Source organism: Colias eurytheme, chromosome 9 (assembly GCF_061535395.1).
Source record: "Colias eurytheme isolate Ceu_HAF_F1 chromosome 9, ilColEury1 Martin Lab GWU primary, whole genome shotgun sequence".
NCBI lineage: Eukaryota > Metazoa > Arthropoda > Insecta > Lepidoptera > Pieridae > Colias > Colias eurytheme.
Window position 1 is genome coordinate 4418899 of NC_142988.1, and position 19359 is coordinate 4438257.

At 31.2% G+C, this 19359-nt stretch overlaps 1 protein-coding gene and 1 long non-coding RNA gene across 2 annotated transcripts in view; one reads left to right on the top strand and one right to left on the bottom strand.

Moving 5' to 3' along the window:
- The window catches only part of Rab26 (RAS oncogene family member Rab26), a 50883-nt gene extending 34822 nt beyond the window's left edge, over window positions 1-16061 (bottom strand). Inside the window, exons 1-3 of the mRNA XM_090105903.1 lie at window positions 15901-16061; window positions 3651-3809; window positions 1832-1942 (exon numbers count right to left, since the gene is read on the bottom strand). Of these exons, the coding sequence (XP_089962029.1) occupies window positions 1832-1942; window positions 3651-3809; window positions 15901-15906 (276 nt within the window). The 5' untranslated portion in view covers window positions 15907-16061. The remainder of the gene's footprint in view (window positions 1-1831; window positions 1943-3650; window positions 3810-15900) is intronic.
- A 1324-nt stretch (window positions 16062-17385) lies between these two features.
- LOC149905743 (uncharacterized) lies at window positions 17386-18771 on the top strand. The gene is made up of 3 exons (XR_016457113.1): window positions 17386-17845; window positions 17972-18033; window positions 18111-18771. It is a non-coding gene; the product is annotated as an uncharacterized LOC149905743 (long non-coding RNA).
- The last annotated feature ends 588 nt before the right edge of the window (window positions 18772-19359 follow it).

Sequence of the window (19359 nt, forward strand, 5' to 3'; positions counted from 1 at the left end):
ACAAGAAGCGTTTTAAGGATCATTATAATAATTATTTCGCATTACACAAAGCGATTTACCATAAATTAACCACAAATAAATAATATGCAAATACATTCGCCATTCTCTGAATGCTTTTTGTTGCTCGGATTGTTTTCATTATAAATTAAGCTGCTTAGCTATGGTTTCAAATTAAAATCCTACTGTTAAGTCCATATAATTAAATAAAGTAATAATTATACTTATTGTTTAATATTATTTTATAATTTAAAAAATTCATACCGTTGAAGAAAGTTTAAAAAAATGTTTATTAATCTTATATACCTATCTTGTATAATCCACACAATTTTAACTAGGTCATAAATTCACCCCGATATTTGCAAGACAGCCCAAATTGGAAAATTTTAGTTAGTACCTATTTGTTCATTTAATATAATGTATCATACACATTACATTATGTATGTAGATATGTATAGTAATTATGTATGAGCACACACGTTACCCGCATAAGGAGCTTTATAAGTATTTAGTAATCTGTGGCTTTATGTTACCCTAGTACTTAATCCTTCCTGCAGGATAATGTTCTCACTAGCCTCTTTGATAAAAGTCATGAACTAATAAACTTCTTAGTCCTTACAAATATACTTTAACTGTAAAGCTGGCAGCATCATAATAAATAAAACTTTGCTAAAGTACGAGTTTTGGGTTGTTAATTTTTAGCCCTCCGGCAAACTTGGGGATATTTATTAAGAAAATGCTTTACCTTACTATGTCGCGCTAAACTTTAAATATTAATGTCACAAGAACATTTATTAAACTGTATAACTTGTTACTTTCAAACTGAGATTTTACATCAAGTAGGTACAGCGTCTGTTATTTGTAAAGAAAATTGTATTTTAAATGTGTAATGTAAATAATAATAGTCGTTTTGTTCAAGATAAATTTGTGCAATTTTTATTATTATATGTAGGTTATATGTAGGTTATATGTATGATATTTGCAAAAATTAGGTAGGTTCCTACTGTTTACAAAATTATAACCAATGCATTGAAAATAGAAAGGAGGAAATTTAGAGGTGTTGCAGTTTTTTTAACCGAAGTTAAAATTTTTGCGAAGTTTAAATCTCATTTATCAAATAAACTAGGAAAGGCTACATAAATGAAATGCTCGATTACAATTATTTAATATCTTTAATACAATGAAAGAAAATATAATCAGGTAAGTCTTAATGGCTTCTTTTATCATTATTAATAATTAATGTAAGAAGCCGGCAATATCCAAGTAAGGGATAAAATTAGAAAGATATGGGATCCTCGCTAAAGAAAGAAAATAAATATGGCCGCTTTTTGATAGGACACATATGGCCAAATTACTTTCCTTAATAAAAATGTTAGGTTATAAAATAGACAGATCGTTTTTTTTATGCCTATTTGAGTGGTCTAAAGAAATTAAATTACTTGCGTAATATCAAAAACTTGAATTAAACAGTAATATGATAACACACCTTCAAACACATTAATAAAATAAAATTATTATGATTTAGATAAAATTACATCACATGAAAGATGAATCAGGGGCCGTATTATGACCTGTTGTTTCCAGGCAGATTACGCCGTGAATTGAACTGACTGGCAAATTCATATTATGATCGCAATAACCAGCCATGGTTAACTGACTGGGAATAAGAGGTCATAATACGGCTCCAGAACTGATTAACTGCAGAACTGCGAATCCTTAAAATCATCTAACAGATCCATATAGGTCCAATATCTATAATAGCATAGAAATCAAAAGGTACATCAATATCAAAATACACAATACTAATTCCCAACTAAAATGCCATTTCACTTACCGTAAATCCGATGCCCACGGTAGCGGAGAAATTCCCCGGTTGAAACTTGCCGGTCTCAAACTGTACCAATAACGATGTCTTGCCCACTCCACTGTCCCCCAACAATATTGTCTGCGAATTCAAAGGATTATTACTTTCTGACTTAATGAATCTGCATTGGTTTATTAATATCGAGTTGCGGAATGTCTTTAAAGTTAACAATCCTGCTGATTTTGGCCGATCTGGTAATTATTCAAGGAGCAGGTATTGTTACAATGAGGTATACTTATCTGCTGTTAGTAGACAACATTGTCAATTCTTTAAAAGTGGATCTACTTATTGATTTAATAATATGACTAAATAATATCGTGGTCGAAATTTTGAACGTAGTCCTTCAAAAACAAAATTAAGATTTTGTATCCGACTATCGGTTCGAAATAATAATGGTGAATTTATTCAAGTTCAAATTAGAAACAAAGTCACATAAAAATGTTGTGTGGTTTTATGAAACCACGGTAAAAGTGAAACTGTTCGAACGGTTCCGAACACTGCTTTGTGTAGCGCATGTCGCGTGACGGTCGGCTGCCGAGTAGGTATACCTACTCGGCAGCCGCGATACACGCGACATGCGCTACACTGACCAAAAAGTTTGAGACGATGTAATAAAAGTTTCACTTTAAAACGTAAACAGACTAAATATTTCTGCTCCCTCTTGTTAATTAAAAACAACATAAGCCTTGTATAACATATTTAATAACTTCCCGCTTTCAGAACCATTTCACGTTCTGTTAATCTCGAAAAGACACATAATAATTATGTGATGTTTCATTTACATATAGAGGGTATATTTATGTTAAAACTGGAGCATTTGTCTCACAGAAAACCAAGAGGCGAACATGAATTCCAATGGTAGTGAATACACAGTTCTTATCGAGATTACTTTTTTCTTGAAGGGTCTGAGTTAAAGGCTCTTGAAATAAGGTTTGCGAACGTTTATTCGCTTCTAGATTTCTTCATGAATAATAATCAAGATTTTGCGTAATATCGTAAAGGGACCATTTTTCTGAGAAGATATTTTCGCTGTATTTTATTTTGTTTGATTGAATTTTATTTACAATGTCCTGTGATTATGAGTTCTATGAAGAATATTTCTTAGTAGATAATAAATACCTAGGTACATATTGGCGTATAAATGTACTTTTTTGATCGATTTAGTTCGGACAAAAGATAATAAATAAATAAACCTACTGTGCCATTGGTTTTTATTACTGTCTAGCAACATGTCAAAGATATAGGTAATAAGTAGTTAAGCTGAAGACATTTATCAATAACATTATATTTATATAGCAGTAGTTATTTACTGAAAAGATGCTCGTTTCCCTGATCCCTATTGACCATAATTGGGACCAGGTAGGATTAAAGATACAATTTGGAAATGAAAATACATGTCATATATTCGTAAATTAATAACCTTCCCATATAAATCTTTGGTAAACCGCGCAATGACCATTCAACAATATACGGTATTTCTCTTATTTTAGTTATATCAGAGAAAAAAATAAATGACCAGGTTTGTCAATCGGTAATCAATACAAGAGATTCATCGGTGATTTCAATGAAATTTTTTATGTTTATTGTTTTTTCCTGAGAATAGCGCGTTAAAACAAAATCTTAACTAATAAAAGCGTTTGTTTGAACGCGCTTATCTCGGGAACTACCATTTATCGAGGAAGGCTATAGGCATATAATATATCATCTCGCTAAGACCAACAGGAGCGGAGCACTGCGGGTAAAACCGCGGAGCACAGCTAGTGTTCTTATATAATTAGTATAGAGCTACCTTATGTATAGGAATGTCATCATCCACCAGAGTACGGGCGGGTGACTCAATAGGCCGGTAATCTCGATACCCAGTAGGGGAGGGTGTGGTCCGCTGGATCGGCGCTCGGAGCTCGTCTTCGAACACGTCGTCAGACATGCTGTCGTCTGTGCCCATGTGCTGTACACAAAATTATCTTATTAAAATAATTGGTACGAATTCTTCTGATATGATCAAAACATGGCGATGCATTTTTAAGATTGCATCAGTATTCAGTGCATTACACTGTTTAGAGATAGAGATATAGACTGTAGATTAGGACAACTTTAGTAAAAATTCTCAATTACCATTATTTTGTTTTTTTTTTAAAGTTAAGGTGATTGTGATACAACTTACATTTATATCGGTTATCTATACGAAGGCGTTGAAAAAGATCTAACATCGATTTTTAAGCGTAAAGCATGAAATAACTTCATAAAAAGTTTAAAATTTGTTATCGCAATGACAGAAGTTTTAAAAAATATTTTCACCGTTCACCAAATAAATTTAAAATTCAAATATGAAATTTCAACTTTCTTCTGAGAATTTTATGAATATTCTTTGTAGATTAGACTGTTCATTAACATGAGTTTAAACTTTGATAACAAAAATAAAACAAACAAAATAATTTTAAGTCTAGACGAATATTAGAGTTCAAGTCTACTATTAGCCCTAATGAATCACCTATAGATTTAGGGCCGATTTTTCAATCTATGGTTAAAACTTATCCGCCCAATAAAGTATTAAACACGGTAATATTAAAATGTCACCCGTAAACTGTGAAATATAGCCAAAGAATACATTTTTGAAATGGTAGTTTAGTACGTTATTCGACGAATAAGAATTAACCAAGGATTGAAAAATCCCTTAGATATATATAGGATTGTGTTGATGAACGCTTGTCACAACATGACGTAATTATATCGTATGCAATCAATAGATTAGTATTTAGTGACGAGCGATGGCCTATTGTTACAGATGCCTAGATGTAACCAAATCAAGACATCTTGTGCATTCTGTGTTGAGCAATATCCGATTAATATTAACAAATTCAATGATTGTAATTTATATTGTTATATTTATTATTATGCACATCTACCGACCCTTTTAATTTTGCAACCGGAATATATGACGTTTCTGAAACTTAATAAACCACAAAAAAAACCTACACAATAGAATTAAGCATGCTACGTAAACAACGTGTTTAAATTTAAACTATGTCTTCACAATGTCTATCCCAGAATAATATTAAACGCGGTTTTGTACTGACACTTTAGAGCCACGTATTCAACAGACGTGTATCCTGTGTGTTTGTCTTTTCTCTAATATATCTGTGTACTACAGAAAGGTAAAAAACTATTATAGTCAATCAAACAGAATGTTAAATGGCAGTTGGCACATCAGTATATCACCTAGATTAAAACATAGGTTGATTGTGCCAAATAAAATTGTTTGTCTGTCTAACGAACAGTCCGTTACACTGTATCTTGTATGTACTGATTCTTACAAATATTGATTTTGGACATATTTTTTTACTGTGTCTTACTAGACATGGAAAGTAAGGAAAAGTAGAAAACATGGGATTTTACCTGTTCCGAACTGAAGCAATTATAATAATATGTTTGATGCTGAAATAAACATGGCCAAATTTATTCTGTTCTTTTCTCCGGTTGTTGCTCTCATCTTTTATTTTAAAAGCGCTCTTTGAAGCCGGTCTCAAATATAAAGTGGCTTTACTTAATTGTTTGCGTTGGATCAAATTTCTTTTCGTTTTAAATATTTCATTTGGGTTTCTTCCACCTACACTAAACTTCGGTTCAACCGCTGTTTAATTGGAGAAATCAAAATAGACTGAAGTTTGATTGGTATCTCAAGTTTTTTTTTTTATGGTTTAAATATAACCAGTAATAGTTAATTCTTAAATTTCAGTGTGAATAAACGTGTTCAAATTAGACTTTAATTTTTAGGTAGGAGTTAAACTGAAATATCACACAAAATGTAGTATTACATACTTCTATATCCATGCTTTTTAGTTCAAGCTACCAGCTAACTCAATATGAAAATAATGTTTCTATGATTTAATCAAGCAAACCACCAGCGACATAAAAATAGTAGACGCATTTTATGAAGAGAGGTGGATTGAATAGGGTAAAAGTGGGATAGATGCCCCACTTTTTGAAATAGCCTCATAATTTAAAAAACATGAATCTTATACGAACACTTTGTATGAATATAGCTAGGTTAATTATCTGTTTTGAATTACTATATATATTTTTAATCCTATCATTTATAGATAATGTGTAATAAATATTTTTGTAGAACACCTTTTTTGAGGATAGATGCCTACCTAGTTGGATAGTTGCCCCACCATGAAAATACTAAGGAGGATAGATGCCTGCAGAGTGGGATAGATGCCTGACATACTCTATAAACGCGAAATCTAATAAAATTAATATGATAAACCAGCAAATGTCAAGTTCACATAGTTGTTATGTTGTCCAAGAATATACTTGCGCTCGCACTCCTTCTTTTCTTTTGTATTTTCGTGGCGTGGTTCTCCTACAATCAGTATAAGGGCAGATCATTAATAAGTAAGTAAACATAACAAAAAAAAACAAATTAAACGAGTAAAATCGGTTAACATAGAGAAAACCTCTGACGCAATCAGGTAAAAATATAAACAGTACCTGTGATTATCGATACTAACATGTACATATGTATTGAGGGATAGATGCCCTTAGAGGCCCCTAAGGGCATCTATCCCTCGAAAAAAAAGGGGCAACTATCCTTTTTGATAAGGATAGCTGCCCCAGTAGTTTTTTTATTAAATAAAAACAAAAGAGCCACTATTTTCACTTAGATTTGTACTTAATGAACCAGTGTATAGACATAATAAGAAATATAGTGAAATTTATTAATACTTATAAAGTTATGCAAAGGCAAATATCAACCTTTTTAAATTTTAACGTGTTCGTGAAGTTCACCGCCGATATTATAACACGCACTAGCGAAACACGTCTTCACCAAACAACAGCTCATGCGTACACGAGGTGCGGGGTGATAGGAGCTCCTATTTAAATCATTAATTCGTAGTCAGGACTCTGGGAAGTGAGGTTTTTTTAAAATGGGGCATCTATCCTAGTGCGGCATCTATCCCACTTTTACCCTAATAATCAAGTTTGTTATACAATATACGGGCTTATGACGTCATCAAGCCCATCAGCCCGTGTGGAACATCAAAGGCATGTCTGGCCCATGGTATTAAACGAGGGCAAATAATTTGCGACACAGTTTAATATCCACTTCAATGGAAATTCGCGCTTATCTCTTGAGCCGCACGAGTGAATATGGCACGTGTGTTTCCCATCTATATTGAATGTGTTGTGTTGATGTAAATCCATCAGTTATGAATTGATGCATCTTTCGTAAACATATTATGTTTAATTATAATTGATAGGTACAGGTGTAGGTAGTGCGAATAAATGCCATTATTATTAATTGTTTTATCGCATATAATTATTGTTTATGATATTGTTATAAGTTTTAAAAATAATAATATGATGGGATGAGATTTTTTTGATGTTTACGGAACGACGAGCGGCTAACAACCCCGGTCCCTATTTACGAACGACTTTTCGACCGGAAAGGTTATTGTTGTGAATTGTGATTGAATTTCAAATGATAATCTCATACATATATTATAATATGGAAATGTAGGTATCAATAATTGTGTTCTGAAAATTCTTTTGTGAATATGGCCCCTGAAATCCTATTTTGTCATTGTTCAGTCGCGCAGTTAAATATTTGCGAAATTGTTATGGTAAAAAGTTAAATTTTTATCATAATTCACTATGTATATGTCTATTATATACTTATTTAAGTTACTTAACTTAGCCGTAAATATGTACATATATAACAAATAGTAAGTGCTTTTCAGGGGCTGAAAGTTGATGCTTCACGGCCAATAAATTTGATATGGCCATACGGCGCCTCATAATACGTACAGAGCTCGTCTTTTCTTACTTCCTTACACGCACATGCTATCTACTTTTTAGATAAATGATATATTTTAAGTACGCAAAATGTTATGATTAATGCAAAGATAGTAGACGTGGCCCGCTCCTTCACGCATAGTAAAACCACGAGAAATTATAACTTGGTTTTTAGGAGATGATTTTGACGTGACAACGTCTTATAATTCGATAGAGCCGGTTGCACGCACGAAAAAACATGACTCATGCGGCGTTCCGCGTTACCTCGCTCTGAGGTGTTCCATGTAAGGCTTGAAGTGCAAGTGAGAGCGCGGAACGAGCGACAAAGAAGCACAATCGGACGTTGTCACGTTCAACTATAGTCAGTAAACCGACTTTACAGACAACCAATTTTTTTAAAACTATAAAACCTCTCTGGGTCTTCTTTTCAAAATCAAATCTATGGATTATCCGTGAAATAAATTGAAATGTTTTCGCGTTTATAATATTGACACAAATAAGGAAGTCTTTAATATTATTTGTGAATCAACTGTTCAAAATCAAGATTACATAAATTACGAAGACAAATTACCACTAGACCTCCAATATTTATTACTCGAGATAAATTACTACAAAATGTCACAAAACACCCTTAACCGCAATAATTAACGAATTTACATATAAACTAGGATATGAGTAGTTGTATAAATGATATTTATGTGCACATGTAGATATTCATTAAAATAGACACCGCAAACAGACTGTTTAAACTAAAGTAATTATTGTGCTAGTAGATATTAAATTATTAATTTCGCTCTATGTTTATCACTTTATGCTTTTTTACACGCTTTATATTAGCTTCACCTGTATGTTTGTAACCGACTTCTTTGGGCGCGATTTTGACCCACTTTAAACGGCCAGATTTCGTTCAAACTTTGTAGATTTATTGAGGACCGATGACAATACACTAATTTGATAAAATAAATAACAGTTAAAAAAAATAAAAAACACGCTTTTTATAGAAAACCGACCTAAAAGCGTGTTTTTTAGTTTTTTAAACTTTTATTTATGCAGTATGTTTGCAAATTGACATGATTTGTAATAGTATAAAATATAATATACATATGTATAGATTTCGGCATTTCATGTTATTCCTGTAATGTTAATCTGTAGAAGGGTCAATTCTGTACATTGAAAATATTGAAAAAATAAATAGCATGGGGTGTTACTGGATCAATACCAAACCCAAATATGTGATTAAAAATTTTTTTGTCTGTCTGTCTGTATGTTCAGGCATCACGTGAAAACAATCGATTCGATTTAGATGAAACTTGGTATAATTATACCTTATTAACCTGGGCATAAAATGGGATACTTTTTCCGTCCGCGTGGACGGAGTCGCAGGCGGAAGCTAGTTTTTAAATATTTTTTTAAATATTTAAATAAATATTTCAGGACAAATATTCACACACGGCACGATCTGATCCCATACTAAGCTTTCGCTTGGTTTATGGAAAACAGATGGCTGATAAACATACATAGGTATATAATTTTTAAATAAATACTTATATAGATAATATAATATAATAAATACTTATATATATATATAGAAATGTTCGATAATTTGAAAAATTTTGGTGCAGACGCAACTTCTTTTTGTCTTCATCATTGTCTGGTTTCAAAGTAAAAAGAAAATTATCGAATGGAAAAAAAAATCTTATAGATCGCATCCGGGGCGCGGCTAATAAAACTAAAAAGTATGTTGTTGCTGCTTTGTTGACAGGAAGTCCTGCGTTTATCGCCATTTCCACGTTGAACATAATATTTAGGTAAATAGGTATATTGTGTATGTATATAGTATATTTTTTAATAAGAAAACCAATTTTTAGTTAGCAATAAGATGTGTCCTTTGTTTGCGCTGGATTAAATTTCTTTTAGTTTTAAATATTTCATCTTTCTGATTACTAATTTCGTTGATTAATAAAATTATTTATTAAACAACGAAAACTATGTGTGAGTTTTAATTTATCATCTATTGATAATGCTCAATAGCATCGTTTTTAAATAAATTATAAAAAGCTGTGGAATATAGAACCTTCTTCTTTGAAGTTGGTTAAAAACAGTGGCGATGTTAAATGCAAATGCTTTAGGTGTCCCATTTCACTATCGCGATGTTATTCTGCACACGATATCGGTCCCATCCCCAAATATGGGGTACGTGGGGCTTATCTTATATAAATATATCTAGGGTTGGCACTTATAGAGTTAATTAAATAATTGTTTAATTTGTTTTATTCATTACACACAAACACAAACCAGTAATTGTTTAATTTGTTTTATTCATTTATAATGTATAAAACAAATTAAACAATTACTAATACACTTTAAACTGGTTTGATATTTATTATCATATTGTTTAAGGGAAACCTACCTACGTCTGGAATTGAAAAGCCATTAAATATTAAGTTCATTTTTTTCTATATTGAAAGGGAAACGTACATACTTTTCCCTTCGTCATGCATGAAAAATAATTAAAATACCAAAAGATACTTATAATTATTAGTAGATATCAATTTCCATACATCGTTCGATACAAACATGTTTAAAACTTTAAAAGTATAATTATGACCAGAAAAAAAGTATCTTGTGCAAAACACAATTTAAAATTTCCATCATAATCAAATTGAAAACTAAATGAGTGACAGCCCTACTAGAAAGCGACCCTTTCTATTGTTACGTGGACATGTCACGGTTCGTAATTATACGATGTATTGTGTTATATTCTTGAGTACATAATACAATATTTTTATTCCCAAGCATTTTATGTTTTTATAAAGAAAATGGAAAAATAATTTCGCAATTACGCTGAGTACCTACTGTTTGATTTGTAACATCAAACATTTCTTCAGAAACAATTATTTCTGTTTTGTTTACTTCCAGTATCTATACATATGAATTTAATAATCAAAATATTAAAACGTATCTAATAACGTTTAACTTAAAAAGGCCACCGTCACCAGTTCCTCTAGCTCTTGTGTTATTCTGGAAAATATGCTATGCGTTTTATGAAAATCTGTTCAGTAGTTTTGGGTATAGTGCGTTTAATAATGTTTTCCATACATTCCAAAATGCATAAATGGTAACTAACTAGGTTCCTACGTACTAACATAAACAAAATGTGACACAGTCAAAGACGTATTTTTTTTTGTTTTCAATTAATTATACCTGTTTACCGTTTCATATGATTGTTTGAATTGCACGCCTCATAAGCGAAGCGTTGAGGTGGGTACTGGGTACTACTGTCACTTCGCGCAAAACATCTGATTTTTTAAAATGTCTTTATGTATCATACATTGCACTTGTAAGATAATACATACACACACATATTAAGAAAAAAACACTATTTTTAACGTTCATGATATTTTTGATGTCATTTTTGTTATTTAAACTAGTTAAAAACAGTTTAAAAAAGTTCTGTCTTGGACGTCCGTGTGTCTGTATGTGCGGATCCTTTTTCTTGTTAACACGATAGCGACCGAAATACTTTACTAATCGAGTCTTTTTTTTTCTCTTACGCTTGAGTATGCTCAGGAATAGAACCCTTTCATTTTTCAGGGTCTGATTCGATGTGGTTTAATTGTTATTAAATAAACAAAAATAATAATTAATAAATATTTATTAAAAAAAAAATATGAGGCGTGCACTTTTGGATTTTCCAAATTTTTTAATATACTATAGACTTGAATTCTTAAAGAATCACTAAAGAGGAAGAATGACTAATAACTTATTGTCGTGAAACAAAACTTAAAGGGTGTGAAATAGGGCATGGAATGTGAGGAAGGGTGAGACGATAACGTCAAGTGGGTACGGGAATAGACGCGAGACGCGGAATTTTATTATGATTTTCTTTTAATATATGAAATTTATAAGCAACTGTTCAGTACGAACATACCTAATATGTTATGATATCCTAGTATTTTGATTTTTGATAATACTGTTGTATGCTACATTCATACATTACAAGTATTTTATTTTAAGTTTTTAAAATTATATGTTATAGTTCAAGACGTATAAGGTACATATCCAACAAAATTCTATAATAATTATTTATTGGCAATTTTTTTAACTGTTTCACATGACCTACACTAACTCTCTCTAAGAAAAAACAGAACTTTAAACATTATAACTTGCGATGAAGTTCTAATTAAACTTTCATGTCAGAAAAAAGACGCGTGAGAGGAAATATACCTATTTGTTTTATCAGAACCTGTTTCAGTTCTTACGCAAGCTAAAACTTATGTGACGTACATAGTTAGCGACGAATATGACGCAAATGGTATATAATTGCGTTTGCGAAATAATTCAATGACGCCTACATGGCAATCTTTTTGATGAAATTTGCTCCCCAGAGACGCGGGAATAACGAATGATAGCAAGATGAAGGTTCAAAATCCTATTATTTTGTGAATAGCGCTTCGCCCGCGGCATGCCGTGCATTTTAATATTCGCGTGAAATTCACTTTTGAGTTTCTTTTTTGAAAAATTAGCCTATATTTTTAATTTACTTTTTCTCTTATAGACTTGGCAGATTTTATCAAAATATACCGTGTTAGTTCACTTTAACCAACAAGTTCTACAATGAAGCATGGCTATGGCTTCAAAACAATTGTATTTTAAATAAGTTACACATTTCTATTTATTTTGCCCAAATAAATTCAGTCCGTGTAGGTAGGTATACTTTAATATCTAGACATTGTCTGAAAGGGACACTGTTGGATCTAAATTCAAGGCCAGATAGCTTTAGGCCTTTTCCCCGAGAATTCTTTCGATAAAATAAAATTTAGTATCTACGTAAAGTACCTATTGGATCACTTTAATAAAGAAGAGTACCGTGTTTGTATTTTTTTTACTTTTTACTGTATGTAATTTAGAAGTAAATTATTTAAATCACCCTTTTAACGTCACAAAACAAATGTCTGACCAATGCTCATTGTAATTAGCTGCCGCGGTTTTGGTTCGCCGTAAATTAATTAAACAGTGACATAGCCCATACATATTGGTGTGTATGGTCTCTTTTTAATTGCTTTTTTCTGTTTTATTTAAATAATCATTTGAGAAACTAAGCAGGAATTGAGAAAACTTTTTCAATTTTTGCGAAGTTCGAATTTCAATAATTTGAAATATCATAATATTTCATTCATACGTAAGTACTAAGTGATACTATTATAAACTTCAAATGTACGAATTTTTTATTTTAAGTCGATATTGACTTTCATCATATTCCCCTTTGTAATGGGTTTCATCCGACTGCGATTTTTTTTTGTTTCAAAAATTATCTAGGTACTCTAGTCTAATAGGCTGGAGAACATTAGAAAACTGCAATGTACGTTGTTATCAGATACTTATTAATTATTTATAGATATTAAAGATCCTCTCAACCTTAAGAATATGAAATCGCTAGCATTAAATTTATATTAATAGTCGTATGGAAACGATTTACATCCGAATATAAATGTTTATAGCTTCTCAAAGTGGAACGGTTTATGTTACTGGTAATAACACTAGTTCTTCGAAGAAGACTATTTTAGAATGTCTTAAAACAGAGTATGATAAATTGCCTTTTGATTTGTGCCTCTATAGTAAAATTAAAAAGTGAAGAAAATAAAATTACGCATCTTCAAATTAAGAAGATAGATACGTACACTTTTGAGAAACTAATTCTCTTATTATCTTTCTCTATTTTTGAATTTAAATCGAGTTGCGCTTTCATTATTTCATATACAGGGTGTCCCTCTATTGGTATACTAAGCGCGAAGGGACTTATAGTTTTGCATACACTGATCACGTAAAAAATACTTATACAACAAAATTACGTCAAAAATTTTTTGCTAAATTTTTCCTGAAAATCCATGTTTTCTTCTCTAGCTTCGCGCAGTCTGCATATACCGCTTCTCTAATGTGAGCATTTTGTCCATGAAAACATAATCTTAAACGATAGCTCACGTGCTGGTGGCAAAAATGGGTGGGTTGCATGTTATGGGTGTACACATAGAGTTTTAAGAATTCATCTATTTGAAAAAAAAAAATGCGTTTGGAATTTTTTAAGTATTTTTTACGTAATCAACGTATGCAAAACTATAACCTCCTTTGAGCTTAGTATACCAACAGTGGGACACCCTGTATTTATAACATCCGTGTACACAAGAGACATTTTTCATTTTCACTACAATACATGAAAACACCTTCTCCTATGTAAGTGAAATTGAATATTTTTTTGTAGTAGGTAGGTATTTCCTAAATAGTTGCCTCTCTTTTTATATTTTCCACAATGGTCGTAAATCGGTCAGACAATTCAATTTTAATTTTGATCATGATATTCTCTCTAAATACATTGAGAAACAATATCGGTAGATAAAATATCGATAGATATAATCTACGAAAGTCGTCTTGTTTATATTTCATGACATATTATCCTCGGTTCTTGAACTTAAAATTCACAAAATAAGAACCTACTAGGAAACATATTTATTAAAAGCTTTTAGCTTTGTATCACTTTCCTTTGAGGACACTCTTTGATGTAGATTTTATTGATATAATAAGAAAATGAGTATTGTAAAATATTAAATCTTGCGGGATTATACATTACAGGCTTATTGGGAGGTTGTTTTCTGGGAATATTACTCAAATTAATGGTACATATTATAATTCGAAGTTAGGTATATATCTACAAGAACGCCGTGAGCAACATTTTTTGGAAATAATAAATACGATTTGCTTTGATTCTTTCTGTCACATCAAAGTGACTGTAGAAAATATGGAGTCTACTCGAAAACAAGCGTCTTGTTCACTTGTTGAAGCTATTATGTGCTTGAAGGTTTAAATAATTATTAGGTAGGTAATTATTTGCATGAGGAATGGTCATCTTGAACTATGAGTTATAGTTATAAATTTATTTTATAGTAATTTAGTGTTTATAATTTTTCAGCACGTTAATAACCATTTCTACTTATTTATCGTAAAATTAAAATTACCTTTTAATAACTGAGGACTAAGTTTGAAAACAGCGCCATCTCTTTCAAATTGCATTAAACTCTATTAAACCTTCAGAGTAGGTACGTGTTTTCAGGAATTCACTGCATTTTATAGATCCACCTCAAATTCGAAAATAAAATTTTGTTATTTTTCTTTCTGTCTTAGGAAACACGTTATGATAATATAATTACAAACATGATTTTAGAATAAAAGATTGAATAGAAAATCCACATGTAGAGTTTGTATTGTCTTTGCTCTACGTTAAAAATTTTCCTTTAAAATACTACATAATACGTTGTATTATTGATAAGTACATAGGTATTATATCGAGTAAGAATATTCATTAATTTTTATTATGATACTGATATTTAAAAAATAACAATTGAAATTGATAAGGTCAATTAATTTTATGATAAGCTCTGTTTCCATAAGCTTTCCATTAAAATTTAAAGTTATTTTAAAATTTAACAGATTAGATAAATTAAATACAATCTAAATATATTTCTACAACATATCTTCTTCTTCGCCCATATAGTTATGAACAAAAATCTAATCATATAACACATTTAATAAAAAATAACAATTTCATAAGCGTCTAAAATTCTAAAAATGACCTAAAACAATCAGTTTAATTTAGCTAGACGGAAAAGCATCCAATAATGTAAAGTCAACATTCAACCGGTGTCCCTTCCCCTAATTGGAGCCATTTAGAATCTATCGATTTCCCTTCCTTTTTATTCATGACGAAAGACAGTGAGATGTATTAGATTGGTATCTGATGAAATTGTCTTTGTTTTGTTAGATGTTATTGATGTATTTATTTTTTTAGTTTATAAGGTCGCGTGTATGTAAAAAAGTATTGAAAATTATTAAATTAGAATGATTTTTAACGACAAATAATGCTGTGTAGATTAAAATCATATTATGTAAAGAACTAAAGTGAGGATCATATGTACCGTGATTGAAACTGAAATAATTTAATGATTTTTTTAATAGTTTTACATCATGTGTTTTTCTATGTATTTAATGACAATTGCATTTGCATTAAAGCGAACAATTATTTATAAAAGTTTGTATTCAAATTATATTTTTATTAAAATTAGCTATTAAAACAAACGAAAATAGATAAGTCGAACAATTCATGTCACCAAAATGACCGTACAATACAGATAAGATAACACATCCGCAACAGTGGCGAAACATTAAAATATACACCAATATATACTCACACTCATTTCTTCAACGCTCCCCCAGTCATTTAACACTGTCACCACACTATCATAAATTGCCGAATAATGTTAGGTATCAGATCACGCATTCTGAGGACCGGTTCACACGAAAAGCGCACTACAATGACAGACTTATCACACACAGCCAACACAGACATCAACGAACGTACATTTAATTCATTCCACAATAAAAATCCACTGAACACTAGCTTCTATACTAACTTGATCTTCGTAAACCAAAAACTCATATTTTGAGGTTATGTCCTGGATCACTGAATGTAGGGCGACCTTTAGGGTGAAAATTGCGTGCACCCGCGCGCATGTGTGCGTTTTCAGATCGTAAAATGTATTTCTATGTAGAATTCATGTGTTTATGTAAGAATTTTGTCAGTGTGCGAAACGCGATGTACATGTGCGGGAGTTTTCACGATCTGTCCGAAGTAAGGTCCGAAGATATCCAGCAGTTAGTTTTCCAGACTTAATGGTTTTTTTTTTATATTTCCAATTCTTAAGCTTTATGGATACATTGTATTGAATATTAATTCCACAGACTCGATTTTGATCCCTATGAATATAACGTTTTAATACAATTTTTATATTAAGGAGAAGGGAAAAAAATAAGACTTTTTCAACTAGGTAACTAGGCAGTTCAATTTTTAGACAATAATACCGTGTAAACCCGATGTCTGTTAGATCGATTCCAGCCGCAGCCTCAACAATAGTTGATACCAAGATTCTGTATCTCGCTGTTATCTCACAAGCAGTTGCACACACTTGTAAAGTATCAATATAATAAAAAAATAACTTAAAATAAGGATCGAGTTATTATAGTTATTCAATTATTGATAGAAATGTGTGCGTCAATTAAATACTCACACTTGTGTGAGAAATTCTTGACATACCTTTTTTCCTCAAAGACTCACAAATCAAATTGAACCTTATCACAGTTATGTAGAGTAAAATATCGAGTATTTCGAAAACCTTTATATCGAGGGTAGATATTGGATAGATATATTTATGCACTTCCCAGTACTGTATTTGTTTTTGAATACGCTTTTACTGATTATTTTGCTCGGGTCACTGCTTTTCTTTGAGTACCTAAGCGGAATTAAACATTTTAATATATCGAATCCGTTGGATGATTTTCAATAAAGATGAAAAGATAATATTATTATATTGTGTACTCGTTTACATACTACTAGCTTAAACCCGCGACTTTACTCTCGATCCGTCTTTTAATTTAACTCAATGTAATATTATACATTCAGATTTCAGATAAGCTTTTAGAACTACATATTTAAAAAAAAAGTAAGCAGTGAGCTAGACATGAGAGACATGAGAGAGTAAGAGACTTTGTAATTTTGTTATTAAGGTGATGAATTAATTTTTCTAACATTTACGGCCCTTTTCAAACCTTCGTAATTTTTATATTATTAAAGCTGTCGTGATGAAAATTCTTGACAAGAAAGTTCAATAGTAACACAATACGTCTACCGTTTTAGAAACATGATTCCATGATATTTTCTCGATAGAAAAAAAATACAAAGTTATCATTGTTATTTTTTTTTAATCTCTGGCATCTTCAAAATAACAAACGTAAAGTTACGACTTTTTGGATATTAACTATAAAATATACAACCTATACGTCTACCGTGTTAGAATTTTGAAATATGCGATGGTTTTGAAATAAACAAGAAATACTTGAAATTAGCGCGCGACCAGCCAATATAGCGAGAGCCGCCCTGTACCTTCCTACCCCGATCGCTGCACGAGTCATTCCCGCTACGGCCGTCACACGGGGAACTTGTGTCGCTCGCGCAATCGTAAAAAAGGGTGACAACACGATAAGACAAAATGAGACAAATGGGGACAATAAAGAAAATAAGAAGAAGAAACATAAAGGTTGGAGGAAAAAGAATGCTTACAATTGGAACAAATTAATGAAGTAAGTTGGTTTTATTTTAAATTTGATGATAATTGTATTATAGACGATATTTGATATGTACCCCTGTTTTAAGTACATAACGAATGTGTAAGATTTTTTCATTTATAGCATAAATAATCTGTTCAGAAATCCGGAATCCAGAAGGAAAATAAACCCACTGATTGTTCACAATGTGAATCCACTCCTTCGTAAGTACCTTTATTCAGTCAAAAATGTATATTGTTATCAAAGCTCTACTGGTTTTATCGCATGATTCCATTTTTAGCAAAAAGCAACAAAGTGCAAAGAAATAAAAAATCATGGTGAACTTAGTGGAAGTATGGCGGACATAATATGGAACAGGAGCTCATTGGAGTAGTATTATATTTAAAAAAAATACGAAATAATTTCAAGAATTACATTTCTTAGAAGGTGGTAGATAAGTATGTTGTATAAAGAATTTGATGTTGATATTTATTTCATTTATACTTACTACACCTGTGCGGGAAATTGCTTAGTAATAAAACAGGTTTATATTCATATTTACATAGTAATGTGAGTTTTCATTTCGAAAAATTTTGTGTAAGCATATTAAATTGAGTTCCTGGGTGATCTGGAAACACAATTGGGCCCGGAAGATGGCGCTGCAGTCACTCCTCCTAATGACATGAACCGATTTGGATGAATATTTGTGTGCACATTTCATTTTTGTGGGATGATTGGTTGATTCGCTTTCACATTAGCTAATATTATGTATTTTTGTTGTTAGAAAGTAAACTTAATTTAATGTTTATAATACATTATTATTGGTATAAATAAGCCAGTGTTCGTCTCACATTGCTGTACCTGCCTACCTACCCTACCAGGGCCTAACTTTGTTCTGGCTATTTTATTTTGATTATTTGTAATGAATAATTACAATTATAATAGAGTGCAAAAAATAAATACATGCGTCAATATATTTTGTGTTTTTTTTAAACGATTTCTTTATTTAAAAAAATATCATTCCGACCGCGGCTTTGCCCGCGTGGAATTAGATTATATCGTGAATCCTGTCTTATCCCACAGAAGTGTTCAGTTCGGATAAAAAGTATCCTATGTGTAAATCCAGGCAATTAGCTATATTTTATCAAAATTGGTAATGTAGTTTTGACGTGATTAATTAACAACTAACAAAAAAATATACAAATTAACATCCAAAGTTTCGCATCAGTTTTACTGTATTAGTGATATCTTCCACTCTTGACTTTGACTGAGAAGAATTAGGGTTTATAACTTCTTTCAGAAATATTACCTTTCATTTCTGGGCATGACGTAATATCTACGTCAGCATCAAATTCTATCTAAATCCATTCAGTAGTCCGCGTTATTGAGTACCATTTCATTTTTTCAGAGTAACAATATTTTTTGTTATTTTAAAGATTATTTATAACCTGTATTATTTTGTAATAAAGTAAACATTACGAAATAATAATAATTATTAATAATGTCTAAGTAGTTGTTAAAAAGAAGATTATTTGTTTATAAGCAAGAAA